This window comes from Neofelis nebulosa, chromosome 17 (genome assembly GCF_028018385.1).
Source record: "Neofelis nebulosa isolate mNeoNeb1 chromosome 17, mNeoNeb1.pri, whole genome shotgun sequence".
Lineage (NCBI taxonomy): Eukaryota > Metazoa > Chordata > Mammalia > Carnivora > Felidae > Neofelis > Neofelis nebulosa.
Window position 1 is genome coordinate 43,533,718 of NC_080798.1, and position 16,800 is coordinate 43,550,517.

The 16,800-nt window shown below is 53.4% G+C and overlaps 4 protein-coding genes across 12 annotated transcripts in view; 2 read left to right on the forward strand and 2 right to left on the reverse strand.

Annotated features, from left to right (window-relative positions):
- The first annotated feature begins 18 nt into the window (after positions 1-18).
- On the forward strand, positions 19-2,101 carry PARD6A (par-6 family cell polarity regulator alpha). 2 transcript variants are annotated; one of them, XM_058706499.1, is made up of 3 exons: positions 19-379; positions 755-977; positions 1,221-2,101. In XM_058706499.1, exons 1-3 carry the CDS (start codon positions 317-319, stop codon positions 1,970-1,972), a joined length of 1,038 nt encoding a protein of 345 aa, XP_058562482.1. In that variant the 5' UTR covers positions 19-316; the 3' UTR covers positions 1,973-2,101. The 2 variants fall into 2 exon arrangements, with proteins under 2 accessions (XP_058562482.1, XP_058562483.1); XM_058706500.1 differs by having other exon boundaries at positions 1,224-2,101.
- A 182-nt stretch (positions 2,102-2,283) lies between these two features.
- Positions 2,284-5,804, reverse strand: ENKD1 (enkurin domain containing 1). 3 transcript variants are annotated; one of them, XM_058706497.1, is made up of 8 exons: positions 5,736-5,804; positions 5,402-5,501; positions 5,111-5,305; positions 4,384-4,556; positions 3,255-3,380; positions 2,992-3,155; positions 2,755-2,891; positions 2,284-2,657 (listed from the first exon to the last, which is right to left on the reverse strand). In XM_058706497.1, exons 2-8 carry the CDS (start codon positions 5,484-5,486, stop codon positions 2,497-2,499), a joined length of 1,041 nt encoding a protein of 346 aa, XP_058562480.1. In that variant the 5' UTR covers positions 5,487-5,501; positions 5,736-5,804; the 3' UTR covers positions 2,284-2,496. The 3 variants fall into 3 exon arrangements, with proteins under 3 accessions (XP_058562480.1, XP_058562481.1, XP_058562479.1); XM_058706498.1 differs by lacking the exon at positions 5,736-5,804 and adding an exon at positions 5,647-5,731; XM_058706496.1 differs by lacking the exon at positions 5,736-5,804 and having other exon boundaries at positions 5,402-5,555.
- C17H16orf86 (chromosome 17 C16orf86 homolog) lies at positions 5,734-7,765 on the forward strand. The gene is made up of 5 exons (XM_058706505.1): positions 5,734-6,004; positions 6,293-6,525; positions 6,890-7,107; positions 7,184-7,387; positions 7,612-7,765. The coding sequence occupies exons 2-5, from the start codon at positions 6,302-6,304 to the stop codon at positions 7,737-7,739; spliced, it is 774 nt and encodes a 257-aa protein (XP_058562488.1). The 5' UTR covers positions 5,734-6,004; positions 6,293-6,301; the 3' UTR covers positions 7,740-7,765.
- A 3,097-nt stretch (positions 7,766-10,862) lies between these two features.
- The window catches only part of GFOD2 (Gfo/Idh/MocA-like oxidoreductase domain containing 2), a 37,599-nt gene continuing 31,661 nt past the window's right edge, over positions 10,863-16,800 (reverse strand). For 2 of the 6 annotated variants that reach the window (XM_058706489.1, XM_058706492.1), the window contains 3 exons: positions 13,689-14,583; positions 12,770-12,917; positions 10,863-11,070 (listed from right to left, as the gene is read on the reverse strand). In XM_058706489.1, the coding sequence (XP_058562472.1) occupies positions 12,782-12,917; positions 13,689-14,583 (1,031 nt within the window). In that variant the 3' untranslated portion in view covers positions 10,863-11,070; positions 12,770-12,781. Of the gene's footprint in view, positions 11,071-12,769; positions 12,918-13,013; positions 14,584-16,800 lie in introns of those variants that run through there. The other 4 variants (XM_058706493.1, XM_058706494.1, XM_058706491.1 and 1 more) reach the window with 3 other exon arrangements.

Here is a 16,800-nt window from a genome sequence, read left to right on the forward strand (position 1 = left end):
ACTCAGTAAATGTCACTTCCCCCACCCCTTCCCTCTGATTGGCCACGCCCCGCCCCCAGGCTCCAGAGACTTGCGCACCGTAGCGTAATGACGTAAGAGCAAAAGAAGACGCCTCCATCCCCATCTCCGTTTCCTAGGAAACGTAGACTCCACGTTCCACTCTCTGTCGCTGCCCCCTTGACGTCATGGTCAGGATGGGGGGGCGGGGCGAGTGCTACCGCCAGGGGCGGGGCAGCACGGGCCGGCCGGCAGGGTCTGTGCACCTGCGCCTCCGCGGGCCGCCTGGGGCACCGTCCCCAGCCCGCCCGGCCCCACCATGGCCAGGCCGCAGAGGACTCCGGCGCGCAGTCCAGACAACATCGTCGAGGTGAAGAGCAAAGTAAGGGCCCCTCTGGCCCCGGCTCCGGCCTCGGCCCTAGGCGCTTCCAATTCCCTTATTCTCCCTTTTCCTGGCTCCTTAGTCCCCACCACCTTTTTCTCGCCTCCATCATTCATGTCCCATTATCTGGCTTTTCCTCTCGCTTTCCTCCATCTATCCTCCTTTCCACTGCCGGCCACTAGAGTCCTGTGGCCTTGGTACCTGGAGGGCGGGGAGAAGACCTTGGACAGCGTCCCTTGTACTGGAACTGAGGTCTGGGCGCAAGGCTGCAGCTGTTGCGACAGCCCTTTCCGACCTCTAACACCCTCGGACCTGTGGTGGGAAAGGGCACGGGCTCCGTGCTGACCTCTCCTCTCACCCACCCCCTGCCTCCAGTTTGATGCTGAGTTCCGACGCTTCGCGCTGCCCCGCGCTTCGGTGAGTGGCTTCCAAGAATTTTCGCGGTTGCTGCGGGCAGTGCACCAGATCCCGGGCCTGGACGTGCTGCTTGGCTATACAGATGCTCACGGCGACCTACTGCCCCTCACCAACGACGACAGCCTGCACCGGGCCCTGGCCAGCGGGCCCCCACCGCTGCGCCTGCTAGTACAGAAGCGGGGTGAGGAGGATGGGGTACAGCGGGCAGCCTCTGTGGGGTAGGACAGCAGGGCAGGTCTACAAGGGTTAGTCCATGCCCAGGGCGTCCAGGCTTCACCCTCTGGAGTCCCTGCCCTTGCCCTGACCTCCAAGTGGTAGGAAATAGCTACAGTGCCCTTTTCCCCAGGCCTGGGCCTGATGGAAAAGGGTTCAAGTGGGAGAGCAGAGTCTCTGATCTCAGCGCCCCCCTCCCCCTCTCCTGCAGCAGAAGCCGACTCCAGTGGCCTGGCCTTTGCCTCCAACTCTCTGCAACGGCGCAAGAAAGGGCTTCTACTTCGGCCAGTGGCACCCCTGCGCACCCGGCCACCCCTGCTAATTAGCCTGCCCCAAGATTTCCGCCAGGTTTCTTCAGTCATAGATGTGGACCTACTGCCTGAGACACACCGAAGGGTGCGGCTGCACAAGCATGGCTCTGACCGTCCCCTTGGTTTCTACATCCGAGATGGCATGAGTGTACGTGTAGCTCCCCAGGGCCTGGAACGGGTTCCAGGCATCTTCATCTCCCGCCTGGTACGAGGGGGCCTGGCTGAGAGTACAGGGCTGCTGGCAGTCAGTGACGAGATCCTCGAGGTCAATGGTATTGAGGTCGCTGGAAAGACCTTGGACCAAGTGACGGACATGATGGTCGCCAACAGCCACAACCTCATTGTCACTGTCAAGCCAGCCAATCAGCACAATAATGTGGTGCGTGGGGCTTCTGGTCGTCTGACAGGGCCTCCCTCTGCTGGGCCTGGGCCTGCTGAGGCCGAAAGTGACGATGACAGCAGTGATCTGGTCATTGAGAACCGCCAGCCTCCCTGTTCCAATGGGCTGTCTCAAGGGCCTCCATGCTGGGACCTGCGCCAGGGCCCCCTACTTCCCAGTGCCCGCAGCTCTCTGCCCTCCCTGGATCAAGAGCAGGCCAGCGCTGGCTGGGGAAGTAGCATGAGAGGAGATGGTAGTGGCTTTAGCCTCTGACAGGCAAGGATGCAGCCCCTTGCCACTCCAGGCTGCTGAGACATGGCAGGGACTTCCTCAGTGGGGGTTTTTAGCTTGCTCGCAGGGGCCTCTTCGTCTGGGGAACATTAAAAGTTTTCTACAAATGCAGTCATGGTCTTTCTGTGTCCCAGCCCTAACATCCTCCATGGTCTAACAATTTTGCCTCCTGCCCTGGACCTGAGGCAGGAGTGATAAGGACAACAGAGAGACCTCCCTGCAGTTGAGCAGCAGGAGGGACACCAGGCTTTGCATTTCTAGGGTAAGAAAAGCTCTTATGGAAACAAACCCCATTGTGTACAAAAGGTTTAATTTTGACAAAGGGATTAAGAGGCTGGGCTGGCCCTTCTACAGCCACCGGTGGCTGGGAAGAGTGCTCTGGGGATACTGCCCACACCACTGCTCCTGTCTTTGGACCCCCATTCTATGATGGGGCTTGATCCTGCCCTCTGCAACTGTGTGGCAATCTTCACTGAGGACCCCCGTAAGCGCCCCCACAAAAGGGCTCAGACATCCATCTTCACAAAGACCTTGGGGCGGGAAAAGATCTTGATGGCCTCTTCTACCTGCACCAGCTTCTGGTCCAGCTCAGCATGGTGGCCCTGGGCCCTCAGTGAGTCTGCCCCAGCAGGCAGCAGCACCAGCTCACGTAGCAACTGGCTCTGGCCTATGAGGGATCCAGGAAGAGTGAGTGTTGGGCAGGGGTGTGTGGTCCCCAGTGGGTTCCTCATCTACACCCCCCTACCTCTTGCCTATGGACTCACTCTGGAGCAGATTGCTCAGTGTCTCCAGCCGCTGGTTCTCAGGCATGCAAGTGTGACCAGGGGGCATGGCAGGGTCCGGCTGGCTATGCTGGCGGGCCTCAGCCTCCCGCCGCCACAGATCCCTGCGTTGCAACAAGCTGTGGATGCACAGGCTCAGAGTTGATGGTCCCAGGGCATAGGTTTTCTCCCACCCTCCACAGGAACCCCTCACCCTGGGTGTTGGGCAGTGGGACCTACTAATGGGGTACGTGGCCCTTCTGCGTGGTGTTGTAGTGCTCTTGGGCTTGCCGTTGCTGCTCCAGCACTTGTGCCAGGACCTGCAGGGAGCGGGAATGCCGCCGGGGGGCCCTCTTGGCAGTGCGGGCATTGTGGCTAATGAAGTCCACATCCAGGCCTGGCCCCTGCAGGACATGGCAAGCATGATGGGGCAGACAGTACTGTGTTGTGCTCCTGAACCCAAGATCCCTGCCCCACCTCCCGACCCCCACACATCCTCTCACCTTAGCATTGGGGCCTGGTGGGTTTAGCTGAGGACTGGGGGCACGGGGTGGTGGGATCCCAGGGCCACAGCGGGAGTGTGCCCGAAGGAAGTGGGTGGGCTCTGTTCCAGAGGCTGGGCTGGGCTCCTGGAGGGTAGGGCATAGCAGAGGAATCAGCCAGGCTGAGGTCAGAGTCTTAAGCTGGCCGTACAGCTGAGCTTCTGTTCCTTCTGCCTGTGAGGATATTTCTCTGTATCTAGCCCTATGGGCCTCCTCCCTCTTGAAGAAGCACTTCTATCCATGAGCATTTAAATATGTGTGTCTCTCACATCTTTAAGAAAACAACAAACCATTCCTCCTTCTACCTCAGTCCTGGCTTTTGACTACCATTCTCTTTTTGTCTTTCCCTGCCAAGCCTCCTGGCTCTGTCCCCACCAAGGTCACTCACAGCTGGCTTCCAAGCCATTAAATCCAGGGTCACTTCCCTGGTATCACTGTCCTCAGCCCAATGCTCAATAACTCCTGGGTCTCACTCCTCAGATCCAGACCTGACTCTCCATCTGCTTCCTGGACACACTCCTACCCCCTGGGAATCCCACAAATGCTTCAGCTTCAACAAATTCACATATGACCTTATTGTCTCTTTTCTCAATTCTGCTCCTCCTTCTGAGAACCCTGGACAGAGAAATGGTACTATCTACCCAAGACAATCCCACCACCATACCCCTGCACTTGCCCTTCTCACTGCCCTTAGAAATAAAGGTTGAAAAAAAAAATTTTTTTTTAAATGAGGTGGGTCCAGCTGACTTCTTAGCCTAACCGCATGCTCTTCTCCCTTCACATTGATCTGAACATAACATCCCACTGCGCATACTCCCTCTGGTCTTAGGACTTCTATCTGTGAGGTTCCATCTCACTAGAATGGTTCTCTTCAATTCTCCCCTTGCCTAATACCTATTTGCCCCTCAGGATGACCCAAGCCATCACCACTCCTGAGGAAGCCCCCAGCCCGACTCTGCAGCAGGCCGGCTATCTCTTAGCCCCTGTTTCCCTAGTCCCCTGTGATTTTCATCTCCATAACTCAGATCAGAGTATAACTGCTTGTTGGTCAACAAGATGAACAATGCTTCTGGCTCTCCAAGGCAGGTACCTGCAGCTGGGCCTTGACCCGGGACTCCACTTTGTCATATTTGGGTGAACGCCACAGAGCCTTCAGGGGCCTGGGCTGGCCCTGCTCCCGGCTGCGCTCCTGCTCACGGAAGCGCTTCTGGATCTCTCTGATCCGCTTCAGGTTCTCCTTCTCATAGTCTTTAGGGTCCTTCCCTGGGAAAAAGATGTTGCCAGACTCTGCCCTACATACAGCCCATGAGATCCAACTCCCATCAGTTCACACAAAGGCCCACACCTTGCCTCCTACAGAAAGATCTCCATGACCTCTCCATCTAAAACAGTATACACATACTCTGCCTCATCACTTTGTTCCCTTCCTGACATAGTCATTACCTTCTTCTGTCCCTGATTATTTTCTACATTTTTATTGTGAAGTAGACCATTAATCATTTCGTCTATCATAGACATCTCTTTACTTGTTTACTGTTTTTCTAGCACCTATAAAGAGGGCACACAGTAGGCACTCAACAGACCACGTTTTGCTGATGCATGAATTCATTAAGCTGAGCTTGGGTTTCCCAGGGACTACTGCATTCAGTCCTCTTCTTTGAGGAAGTAGCGCATTTCCCCCTCCTTTCATAGTTGGGGAAACTGACACTCAGAGAGGCAAACCCTGAGCCCAGAATCTAGCAAGGAGAAGCAACGCTTTTGATCTCAGCGTTTGACCTCATCGTACTAGCTTCATTGCCCCTTGTATCCGAACTTACTCTTGGAAGAGGCCCCTGGGCTTAGGGAGATGCCCCCAAATTGCAGCAGCACTCCTCCGACGCCATGCCTGCCACGGTCCAGGATCTGTCTGGCTCCAGGACCTATGCGGGGGCCGCGCGGAGGGGTGGCGTCCAAATCGAGGTCCGAAGTGACCAGGTCCAGCTTCAGCGCGTTTCCCTCAAGGCGTCCTTGGGCTGAGAAGCCAGATGGGGCCAAGCGCGGGGCTCAGTGGTGGATCAGAGCCAGACCCTCACTCGGGCCTCACCCAGCCGTGCCACCCCCTAACTCACCCGAGGCCGGCCGCCGGTAGTAGTCAGGGAAGAGCGTAGGGTCTGGGGGGATTGGCCCCGAGATACGGGACGGGCCCTCGCACATGCCGCCTTCGTCACCCTGCAACGGTGTACCGAGGCCTGCTGGGCTGCACATTTCCGGCCCCTGGCCCCTTTCCCAGCCTCGTGCCTCCTCCCGGATTCTGGACCCAGACCCTGACCCTAACGGTGCCCCTCCATTCCCTGCCCCTGCCCCGCCGTCTCACCCCGCAAAGCGCTCGCCGCCTCCCCTCCTAACCCACTTCCCTGCTTCGTTCGCGACCCCTTCCCCGCAACACTCTGACAAGGGGCTCACCGGAGCAGTTTTTGCCACCGACTGCTGCGACCCGACGGGCTTGCTGTTGCCGGGCAACAATAATTTCCGTCCCTGAGGTCAGGGGCCAAGGCCCCCTGGCGCAAAGCCTTCTGGGGCTTGTAGTTCCAGCTTTGGGGAGTGGGGCACAGAGCCACGGTCAGGCACCCTTTCCACCCGTCTGCCCTCGCCGACCGGCCGGTCTCTGGGGTCAGCGCCAGGTCCACAGGTCCGGCCCCTCGCTCCGCTCCCCGAAAGCAACCGTCGAGGAGGTACTGACCCTGCGCAGCCGTAGCTTCAGCAGGGGTCGAGAGGCGGCCAGGGTCCCAGGAGAGGACGGCCGCGGGGCAGGCAATGCTCGTAGAGTCGCCTGGCGGCCACGCTTAGACCTCCGAGGTGACCGTCAGGCTGTGGTCTCCAAGCGACTGTCCGCGGCGCTCTGGGAGGCCAAACTCTGTGCGAGGCCCCCCTAAATGCCAGGACAAGCTCCTCCTCGGGTGTCTAATTACTGATCCCTGTGTCCTTTGCCTGGTGACCAGTTACCTATGTGTCACCCTTAGTGTCCAGTGATGGCAGACCAGTGCCTGGTACCACACTATGAAGCTTGCCAGACCCTGGGTGAAGACAAGTGCCCAACAGTCCAAGTCTCAGAGCCAGAGCTCCAGGAGGAACGACTCAAGCTGAAGGAAGAGAGGCTCAAGCCAGAGGTGGAGTCACTAGAGGAGAGAGGCCCTCCCAGGCCTATGGCCTCCATTGTGAGGCCCAGTCCTGGTCCGAAGAGGAAGCCAGTCAAGTGAGGGGGCTTTCAGAGGGAAGGAGCTATAGGGCTGGTGGGGAGGGTAGGCTCACACTCCAGCAGGATCCCTAAATCCTGCACTCTTACATAGTGCATCCTTATCTCCTGCCACCACCATCACTCCTCACTCCTTCTGTCCCTGAGGAACCCTGGCATAGGGAGCATCCAGAGGAGGGGTCTCAGGCCTATGTAGGGTACTAAGCTCACATGAGCTTTAGTTCCCTGTCCAGCCCAGAGCCTCGCTGACCAGGAAAGGGACAAGAATCTGGGCCCGGGGTGGTGGATAGGCAGGGTTATTCCCTATGGTCAGGGCACAGGGGCCAAAGCTGGAGGCTGGCTCCTTAGGCCTCCTGTCCCCCAGCCTCCCAGGACCTAGCCACCAAGTCCATCCCAAAGCTGAAGCTGAGATGCCACAGGGGCTGCCACCGCAGAGGGAGGAGCCAGAGGGTAGCCAGACTGAGCCCTCACCATCTGCCAAACAGCACAAAAAAGCCAAGAAGCGCAAGAGTCTGGGAGCTCCAGTGCTCCCAGCTGTGGCCAGCACAGTGTCTGCACCTCCAGAGACCTTGGGGCTGGAGCGTGAGTGGCAGCCCCTGGGCCCTCCCTTTTTCTCCTGCCTGATGGACCCCTGTCATGGCACAGCTTGGTGCTCCAGCCCCTGCCCTGCCCTGCCCGTTTGCAGGAAAGGCCCAGCGCCTGCGGCCCCTGTACCAGTACATCAACTATTGCAATCCTGAGCTGAATCAGGCAGGGGAGGGGGACAGGGAGGCTGAGGTGGACGTGGAGCCTGAGTTGGAGTTGGCCCTGGTCCCCGAGGAGGCAGGTGTGGAGCAACTGCAGGCTTTGCTGCCTGTGACAGGTGAGCTGGGGTCAGGCCTCACTCTGCCCTGCCCCAGTACATTCGTGTCCCCCACCCATGCACTGGCTCCCCTGGGAGAGGAGGTTGGAGAAGAGCCAGGGTGTTTGCCCAAGTTGGGGATCAGTGGCCGCCTCAAGGCTGAGGTGGATAAGTCAACCCAGGTGGACATCGATAAGATGCTGAGTGTTTGTGCCGCCCCACTTGTACCTCCACTCTCTCCTCAGTACAAGTGACTTTCCCGCCTCCACTGGAGTCTCCCCTTCTCCCAAGCCCAAACCAGAGCAGCAGCCTAGGCCTCAGGAGGAGGGGAAAATTTGGCCCTTCTCCCTACTTGGGGCCTTGGACTTACTGAAAATAAACATTTTTCCTTTTCTCAGACTTCATGATTTCCCAAAATAAATGGCTGAAGAGAGGCTGGGAAGGTGGGTGCAGGGTGTGAAGCCTGATTGGTCACCTGGATCATCCAAGAACTTGACAACCATACAGGTTCTTGGGCACTATCCCAGACATAACTGAATCAGAATCTGCAGGGGTGGGGCCTAGTTCTGTGCATTTAAAGGCTCTTCACATGAACCTGAAGGTCAGATAGGGTAACAGTGGGGATGCAGAGGGAGGTGATAAGGGAGAAACGAGGCAGAAAAAGGAAAGGGACTGTCAGGTCACAGGAAGCGGGTGCTTGGCTTTGCTCCCTGTCTTCCAGGGAAGGGGCCTGCATTTGGTCTGACCTCAGGGGATCAATACTTGGGATCTCCCACCAAGGTGTCAGAGTTCACTTGCCTGCCCCAAGAGTGGTGTCTTTGGAATGTTTTCCACATACTGGGGACTAAAGCTGGACCAGACTTTGCCCCCAGAGTGGCCCTGCCAACAGAGGCATCTGTGACTTTTTCCTAGCAGCCAGGGGGTGGTGGTGGATGTGAATGTTCTCCTGGAGCCCTGCAGCCAAGCCACCGGATAACTGAAATTATCCAGTTTGGCCACTTTGGAAACCCTCATATCGTGCCACCTCCTCATCCTCCCGAACGTACCTCAGATACCTTAAACATAAAGAATTTAAAATTAAATGAGTAACCTCTCCTCCCTCCAATCTGCTTTCCCTCCTGTGTCTCATCTACACAATTGTTCAAGCCAAAATCCTGGGTGTCACCCCAGACCCCATCCTGTTCTTTGCTCATTGACTCCTACAAGCTAATCAGGCATCAAGGCTGGTGAATGTGCCCTCTAGATTGAGAACCTTTCGTATCTCATAGTCAGCACTTTTGCCTTGGGACACTGGTATTCCCAGGTGAGAGCTCACTAGTTTCTCTGCCTGTGGTTCCTTCCCCAACCAATCCACCCCACTGATCCTGGTACACACACACCTGAACCTGATGGTGTTGCTTCTCCCTGGCATGTTGCTCCTCTTGCTCCAAATGCCTTAAAAACTTTCCAGTGGCGGGGCGCCTGGGTGACTCAGTCAGTTAAGCATCTGACTCTTGATTTCAGCTCAGGTTATGATCTCGTGGTTGATCTGGCAGTTTGGGAGTTCGAGCCCCACATCAGGCTCCATGCTGATAGTGCGGAGCCTGCTGGGAATTCTACCTCTCTCTTTGCCCCTCCCCTGCTCTCTCTCTCAAAATATATAAACTTAAAAAAAACCACAAAACATAACTTTTCAGTGGCTTCTATAAGTCCCTGACCAGCCACAACTTTCTTTCACTCTGCACATGGGCCTTCTTCTGCCTAAAGTGCCTTCATTCCTTTACCCCTCCACCTGACTAGTGCACTCTTACCTTGAAGACTCGGGCACTTTACTTCGTGCTGAGCCAGGCAGCACCCAATGTTGCCCTATGTCATAGCATTTACATGTTACTGCCGTTGTGGGTTAGACCTGTTCTTGGAACTAGGTTGTGAACTCCCCAAGGGCATACATCATTGCATTGCACCCATCTAGTGGAGAGCCCCCATAAAAGACACAAAGATAAGGAGACCGAGGTGGGGAGCTGAGGAAGTTGCAGAGGGCAGGTCAGGATCTGAAAGGCTGAGGCCATCCAAAGTCCAGAACCATGTGCAGGGCCCCTCGAATACTGGTTTGGCAAGGTCATTGGAAGGGATAGGGTGGGCAAGCCCAGATAGAAGTAGGAAGAAAATGCACATCATCCCAGGCTGCTTCTATGTTTAGGAATCACTTGGAAGCTCACTGGCCTGGTGGCAAGACTACAGGGTAAGTCATGGGGTCAGGACATTTTTGCCCATACGTTTCCCTGGTTAGTGACTGGACCACCCCAGAAGATACTGTCCACAGGGACCATGCAGACCAAATCTTGTCCATAGGGATGAGCATGGATTCTTTGGAATTTCTCAGAGGTAAAGGACTCTTCACATAACTGAGTTGACTGCCTCACTTTATGGCTGAGGGAGGAGAGACCTGGAGAGAAGTGGCCTTGCACGAAATCACACCCTGGGCACCAGGGAGGCAGCACCCTTTCCTGAACCCTGTAGATTTGTGGACCTGAAAACTCTGGCTAAGGCCTGACCCAGGCCAGCACTGACAAGGAAACTCTGTTCCTCTCTTCCAACAGGTGGCACAGGAAATACTCAGTAACCAGCAAAGAACTGATCTATATTTGCAGGTCTATTACCTGATAGGTTTTCCTAAAGCAGGGTGGGTGACAATAGCCACAGAAAGGAACAAGTAACTACTATTGTTCCTAGAAGCTCAATCTAAGGGGGAAATGCTGAGTAGGGTGCAAGGAGACAGGTACCACAGAAGAGCAGAGGACCAAGGCTGTGGGACCTTGAGGTGGGTGTGGGCGTTGGGACTGCTGTTTTGCCTAGGGAAGCAATGAAGAGGCAGCCCTTCAGCTGACTCTTGAAGGAGAGTTAGGTGGCCTTCCAAGCAGGGAATACACCAGACACAAAGCCTTGCTAGTATAGAAGTCAGCCTCACTCAGGAGGGCCATTTAGCATGGCTGAAGCAGAGGCATGGACATCAGGAGACCAGGTTAGGCAAGTCTGGGAGTGATGAGAAGGGGTGCAGGCAAGGAGGGATCTTGGCCTGATATTTTGGAGAGGTCATGTGGGCAGCAGTGAGAAGGGTAGAATGAGGAAGGGAGACTGGGGACAGGGAGGTGAGGAGACTGCTGATTGAGTGAGTATGAGGCCTACATTTGGTTGGGGGGTTGAGAAATAAGCAAAAAGTATTTTGAAAGTTCTTTTCTGGCTCTTCCTGTAAGCAGCCTGAGGTGATCTCTGAAAATGGTTCGCTATTCACTTGACCTGGAAAACCCGACAAAATCATGCCAACAAAAGGTTCAAATCTTTGTGTTCACTTTAAGAACACATGTGAAACTTCCCAGGTAATCAAGGGTATATATATCCGAAAAGCCACCAAGTATCTGAAAGATGTCACTTTGCAGAAGCAGTGTGTGCCATTCCGTCGCTACAATGGTGGAGTTGGTAGCTGTACCCAGGCCAAACAGTGGGGCTGGACACAGGGTTGGTGGCCAAAAAAAGTGCTGAATTTTTATTGCACATGCTTAAAAATGCAGAGAGTAATGCTGAACTTAAGGGTTTAGATGTAGATTCTCTGGTCATTGAGCACATCCAGGTGAACAAAGCCCCCAAGATGTGGCATAGAACTTACAGGGCTCGTGGTCAGATTAATCCATACATGAGCTCTCCCTGCCACACTGAGATGATCCTTACTGAAAAACAAAAACAAAAAACAGATTGTTCCTAAACCAGAAGAGGAAGTTGCACAGAAAAAAAAAGGTACGCCAGAAGAAACTGAAGAAACAAAACTTATGGCCTGGGAGTAAATTCTGCATAAAATAAATGCAAATAAAAGCAAAAAAAAAAAAAAAAAAGTAAGTTATTTTCTGGTTGTTGTCAGAGAGAGGAAAAACAAACCATTTTCAGAAGCCTAGAAAAACTTCATTCACTCTGACTCCAAAAAGATCCTGAAATTTAGGAAACAGGACCTGGGAGGTGATGCTGCTTTCCTCCAGGAGGGGGCGGTGCAGGACAAGCCTGAATCCATGTGTAGGCACAGTCCATCCTGAGGGCCAGAACCCTGCTGACTTCCTAGGCCACAGGCACCTGGGCCATTTTAAGGTACATCTCCTCCCCAGGACCAACCCAAGAAATTTATAATGGTAAAGATGTCTGAAGGATGGCCATGGACCTAGGCTCTAGTGAGTACCAACAGAGGACTCCAGGGCCCTCACAAAAGTAGCTGTGCACCAAGCCCACTGCACTCTGCCCTAGGACTTCTGGGAACCTGTCTTTGTCAACAAGGGGTTTGTTGTAGAGCCCTATAAAACCTAAGAAGTGCCACTGTGGGGCAGTAAACCTGAGTCAGGTACAACTGGGAAAGGTGCATGAGCTTTCTTAGTAAATCCCCCAATTTAGGAGGGATCCCATCTTCCTAGTAACACTCAGAGGGACTGACCTGGAGTCAGGAGGAAGGGAACAGCCTCTCTGAACTCTACCAGCATCCTGCCTCGCAGGGCTCTCTGTAGTCCTTCCTTCTCCTAGTTGAGGGCAGACAGATTTCTGCTCCACAGAGAAGGCAGTAACCTGGAGGGCAGGACCTGAGCGGGGAGGGGCAATGTCTGGGCACTCAGTCTCTGAGATCTTTAAGTGCTGGGGAAAGAGTAGGTCAGGGTCAGTCTCTGTAGTCAGATGACCCTGACCATGCTCCTCCTTGGCTCCATCACTTTTAACTTATAGGAGGCAAGTAACTTTGCCCCTCTCTGCCTCAGTTTCATGATCTGAATAATGAGAATATTAATAGTAGGGCCTCACAGAGTGGTTTGGATATCAAATGAAATATGTGTGAAGTGTCTCCGGGCGAGGAGCATTCAGTAAGCACACTCCCCAGCACTAGTCACTGTTATTTTAGCTCACAAGGACAAAGTTTTAAATCAGGACCACACACAGGAAAATAGGCCTAGTGACTTCTAGAAAGGGTGCCAAGAAGAAGAGGGAGATTTCCCTGAGCCTTTCTCTCTCTGGCAAGGAGCCCAGGGCAAGGCAGAGAGAGTGAAGTTTAGAGAAGGGAAGAGTTCAGTCTAGGCTTAATCCTGGCAGGCTGGCAGAGGAAACGAAGGGGGTGTGTGTGTCCACTTCCCCGATCCCCCGACCCACCTCAGCTCTGACTGACTTTGTTAAAAGGCAGTCCCAGTGTAGAATAGTTAATAAAAAGCATGGTTGGTGACTGGCTATCTAGGTCAGGCAGCGTTAGGCTGTACCTACTCCAAGGGCAGTGCATCCAGGCTCCCCGGGACCACTTCTTACCTCCCCTCTCCCAGGGTTTCCCGGAGCCAAATCCATGGTTGTAGGAACAGAACTCTTCCTGACCTCCAGCCCAGGAAGGCCTTAAACTCTCCCTATCTCCCTCACCTGCCTACCAGGTCAGGGAAGTCTTGAGGTTAAGGAAGTCTTGAGTCTTGTTCCCTGAGAAAAGACTTTTCCTTGGAGGACTCCTGGGATTCTGTCACAAGGGAATATGCCCACCAGACCATGATGGATCCAGGGCAGGCCAGATCTGCTGTGGCCACAAGGAGAGAGAAAAATATAAACAAACTACAATAAACAAGCCTCTCATTATTAAAGAAACCGAACTTACCAAACAACCAACAACCAATTGCCATAGTGTCAGACTTTCTGATTTATTAATATTTATCAGATATTCCAGAACTCTCCCTGTCTCCTCTCCACCAAATCAGGGACCCTTTGCCCCAGGTCAATAGCCCCTGAGAGCTCACCCAATGAAGAACCCATTCCTCCCTGCCAGGGAAGGGGCAGCCTGGAGGCTGGAAAGGCCTGGGCATATGGGAAGGAGGGCAGGTACGGATCCCTGAGGGATAGCTTGCTGCCCTCACCATTCCTGAGATGCTCTAGCCCAGGAAGGGCATGAAAACAAGGCTTCTTGTCGTTTTCCCTCAGGCCTGAGGAATCAGCCAAGCTGGGTCCTTGCTGTGCTTTCTCACCTAGTTAGGGCCACAAATAGGCTGAAGCAGCCTCCAAGTCAAGCTTTTGCTGGCTCTGTTCACCAGCATGACTATGCAGAGACCTGGGGGCAGCTCTACTTGGCTACACTGTGGGAGCTGCTAGCCCTCAGCTATACCACCACCCTCCAGGTCTGAGCATTGGAGGGGGTGTTTTCCCAAGGCCACCTTGGGCTTCACCTGGACCCTGCCCAAGTTGACTCATGAAATGAAATACACTATGTGTGCAATGGCCAAGACCTCCTGTCTCATCCTTCTGGTCCCTCCCTATCCCTTCTGCCCCATGGCAGGGAGCCCATGTGCAGGCTCACAGGTTATTCCGTTGGAGAGCTTCGCATAGGTTCTGGTTGGCGTCAGGTTCTTCCGTCATCACCTCCACGGACTCCCACTCCCCGGATCTGCTCGACCTTTTGATGGCATCCACCACACTCTGCATGTACAGCCCATCCTCGAACGAGGCGGCCATGGAAACAGGGATGTGGTCCCACGTGCGGCGGTCCCCCTGCCCCTGGAAGGACTGGCGCAGGGCCTGCACCATGTAGACCATGCCCTTCAGGTAGAGCAGTGGAACATCCTGGGGCCCCTGCTCGGGCAGCCCTGCACCCACAGCCAGTGAGTCCCTCAGGAGCAGCTCCTCCTGTGTGGCAGAGTTCTTTTGCCCATAGAGGTCAGCTCCTCTGGCAACAAGGCGTCCTGCAGAGCCCACCACCATGACCTCGTGCACAAAGGCACCTGGCATGTTGAAGTTAAGTGTTACCGTGCTGCACACGCCTCCACCCATGAGCATCTGGAAGAAGCAGAAGTCATCACTGGTGACATGTCGGATGCCACGGATGGCTGCATTCTGCCTCACAAAGGTCTTGAGCAGCCCATGCACCTTCTCAGCTCTCCGGCCAGTCAGGTGGGTCAGCAGGTCCACGATGTAGGTGCCCATGGTGTGCAGGCCCCCACCACCCATAAGCTCGTCGCAGATCCAGCCATAGTTGGGGCTGAGCAGGCTGCCTGAGTAGATGCGCGCATCGCAGATCATTACCGCGCCCACGTAGTGCTCCGCGATCAGCTGCTTCATGCGCACAAAGGCAGGCAGAAAGCGCAGCACATTCCCCACCAGACTCATCAGCTGTGGGTAGTAACGTGAGGCTGTCACCATCCGGAATGCATCCACCGAAGTTGCTGCCTTCTCACAAACCACATTCTTCCCAATACCTGAGAATAAAACACACCAAGAAGTCTCAAAGTTCCAAGGGATTTACAATGAAGGAAAAAATATTTTCTTGAAGGCAAATGAACTCGGAAAAGCCTCCTGTATCAGATGGTGGCCTGGGACAAGAGGAAAGGCAACAGCTTGGATAAAAATGGTACCTGGTGACTGGGACTGGAGAACAAGCTATAGACTGCAGAATGAAGAGTAAATTCTTAAGGGAAAATGAAAGGAGTAGAGGTAGAAGGTGCAAACCAGGAATGGCAAGTAAAGAGAGGAGGTATAATATGTAATTTTATGGGGTGCCTGGATGGCTCAGTCGGTTGAGCGACCAACTTCTGCTCAGGTCATGATCTCACAGCTGGTGAGTTTGAGTCCCGTGTCAGGCTCTGTACTGACAGCTTGGAGCCTGGAGCCCGCTTCAGATTCTGTGTCTCCCTCTCTCTCTGCCCCTCCCCCACTCACGCTCTGTCTCTCTCTCAAAAATAAATAAACATTAAAAATTTTTTTAAAAATCTGTAATTTTATGTGCCAACCCAGCAAGGCTGTGGTGTCCATCAAATACCAGTCTGGACATTGCTATGAAGGTATTTTTTAGATGTGAATAGCATTTATTTAAAAACTTCTTTAATGTTTATTTTTTGAGAGAAAGAGAGAGAGAGAGGCAGAGAGCGAGAGGGAGACACAGAATCCAAAGCAGGCTCCAGGTTTGGAGCCATCAGCACAGAGCCCGACGCGGGGCTCCAATTTATGAATTGTGAGATCATGACCTGAGCGAAAGCCAGATGCTCAACTAACTGAGCCACGCAGGTGCCCCTATTTTATTTTTTTTTAATTGAGAGAGAGAGATGGCACAGGTGAGTGAAGGTGGAGAAAGAAGGAGAGGGAGAAAAACCCACAAGGGGGAGAGGGAGGGAGAGAGAGAGAAGCAGGGCTTGTGTTCACCCAAAGCAGGGCTCAAGCTCACCCGATGCAGGACTCAAACTCACGAACCATGAGATCATGAACTGAGCTGAAGTCAGATGCTTAACCAAATGAACCACCCGGGAGCCCCTAGATGTGATTAGCATTTAAACCAGTATATTTTGAGTACATCAGATCATTCTCCACAATGTGGGTGGACTTTATCTAATCCGTTGAAGGCCTCAAGAAAAAAGACTGGGGTTCCATGGAGAGGAAGGAATTCTGCCTTCAGACTCAAGTTTGCAACATCAACTCTTGTTGGAATTTCTATCCTGTTGTCCTACCCTGTGGATTTCAAATTTGTCAACTTCTACAATCAAGAGAGGATTCTTTAAAATAAATTCCTTTCTCTCTATATATACCCTCATTGGTTCTGTTTCTCTGAAGAACACTGCCTAATACACATGGGCTGGAGAGAGGACATGCTTGTGTACCTTCATACATTTAGTAGATCACCAGCTTTGGGCAAAAGTATTTAATCTATACTCTAGGGGATGGGCTCTGTACTCTCAGTTGCAATTGCAGAAAGGGCTCTAAGATTTCCCAAAGATTGTTCTCTAAAAACACTGATCCAACAATTTGGTGTAGTCAAAAGGCCAGAAAATGTTTGGCTCTGGTAGGAAGGGAAAGAAAGTAAAATTAACCCTTATGCTCTCATGCCTGTTCCGAGTATACTATAGGTGGGATGGACTAAGAGAGTAAAAAAAGCCTTAGAAAAAGCCCCGAAGAGAGCTAGAACTGGGCAGCTTCTGTTTTAGGAAGCAGAAAGGATCAATATTTTAAAGATGTTTTAAAATGAAAGCTCATGAGGGTATGAGCAGTCACAAGACAACAATACCTGGGATACTCCTGAGAGCTTGGGGTGGTTCCCTATGTTAATACCTCCAAAGAAGTAATGGGTGCCAAACCAAGGGAAGAGGTCCTTACACTGGGGTCTCGCAGGAGGGGGCCCTTCAGGGAGAATAGCCCCTGACTGTTATCACGATCTGCTCTCGGAGAATCTCTAATGCTTCCTTACACATGTGAGATTTTAGGATTAGGGACTGGAGAATCACCATACTGGGTGACAATTTGGCCACCTGAGTGCAGAACACATAGAGCTGACCAGGAAAGTAATGAGGAAATTAGATTCTCAGACACTAACACCTCATCTGAGGGCTGTAGCTCTGGCCAACCCAGAAACTACCTGCTGTAACTATTCACTGTAGGAATTGGGGTGGACACTGCAGCATGGGGCAGAAAGGAGGTGGGCAGGGGGG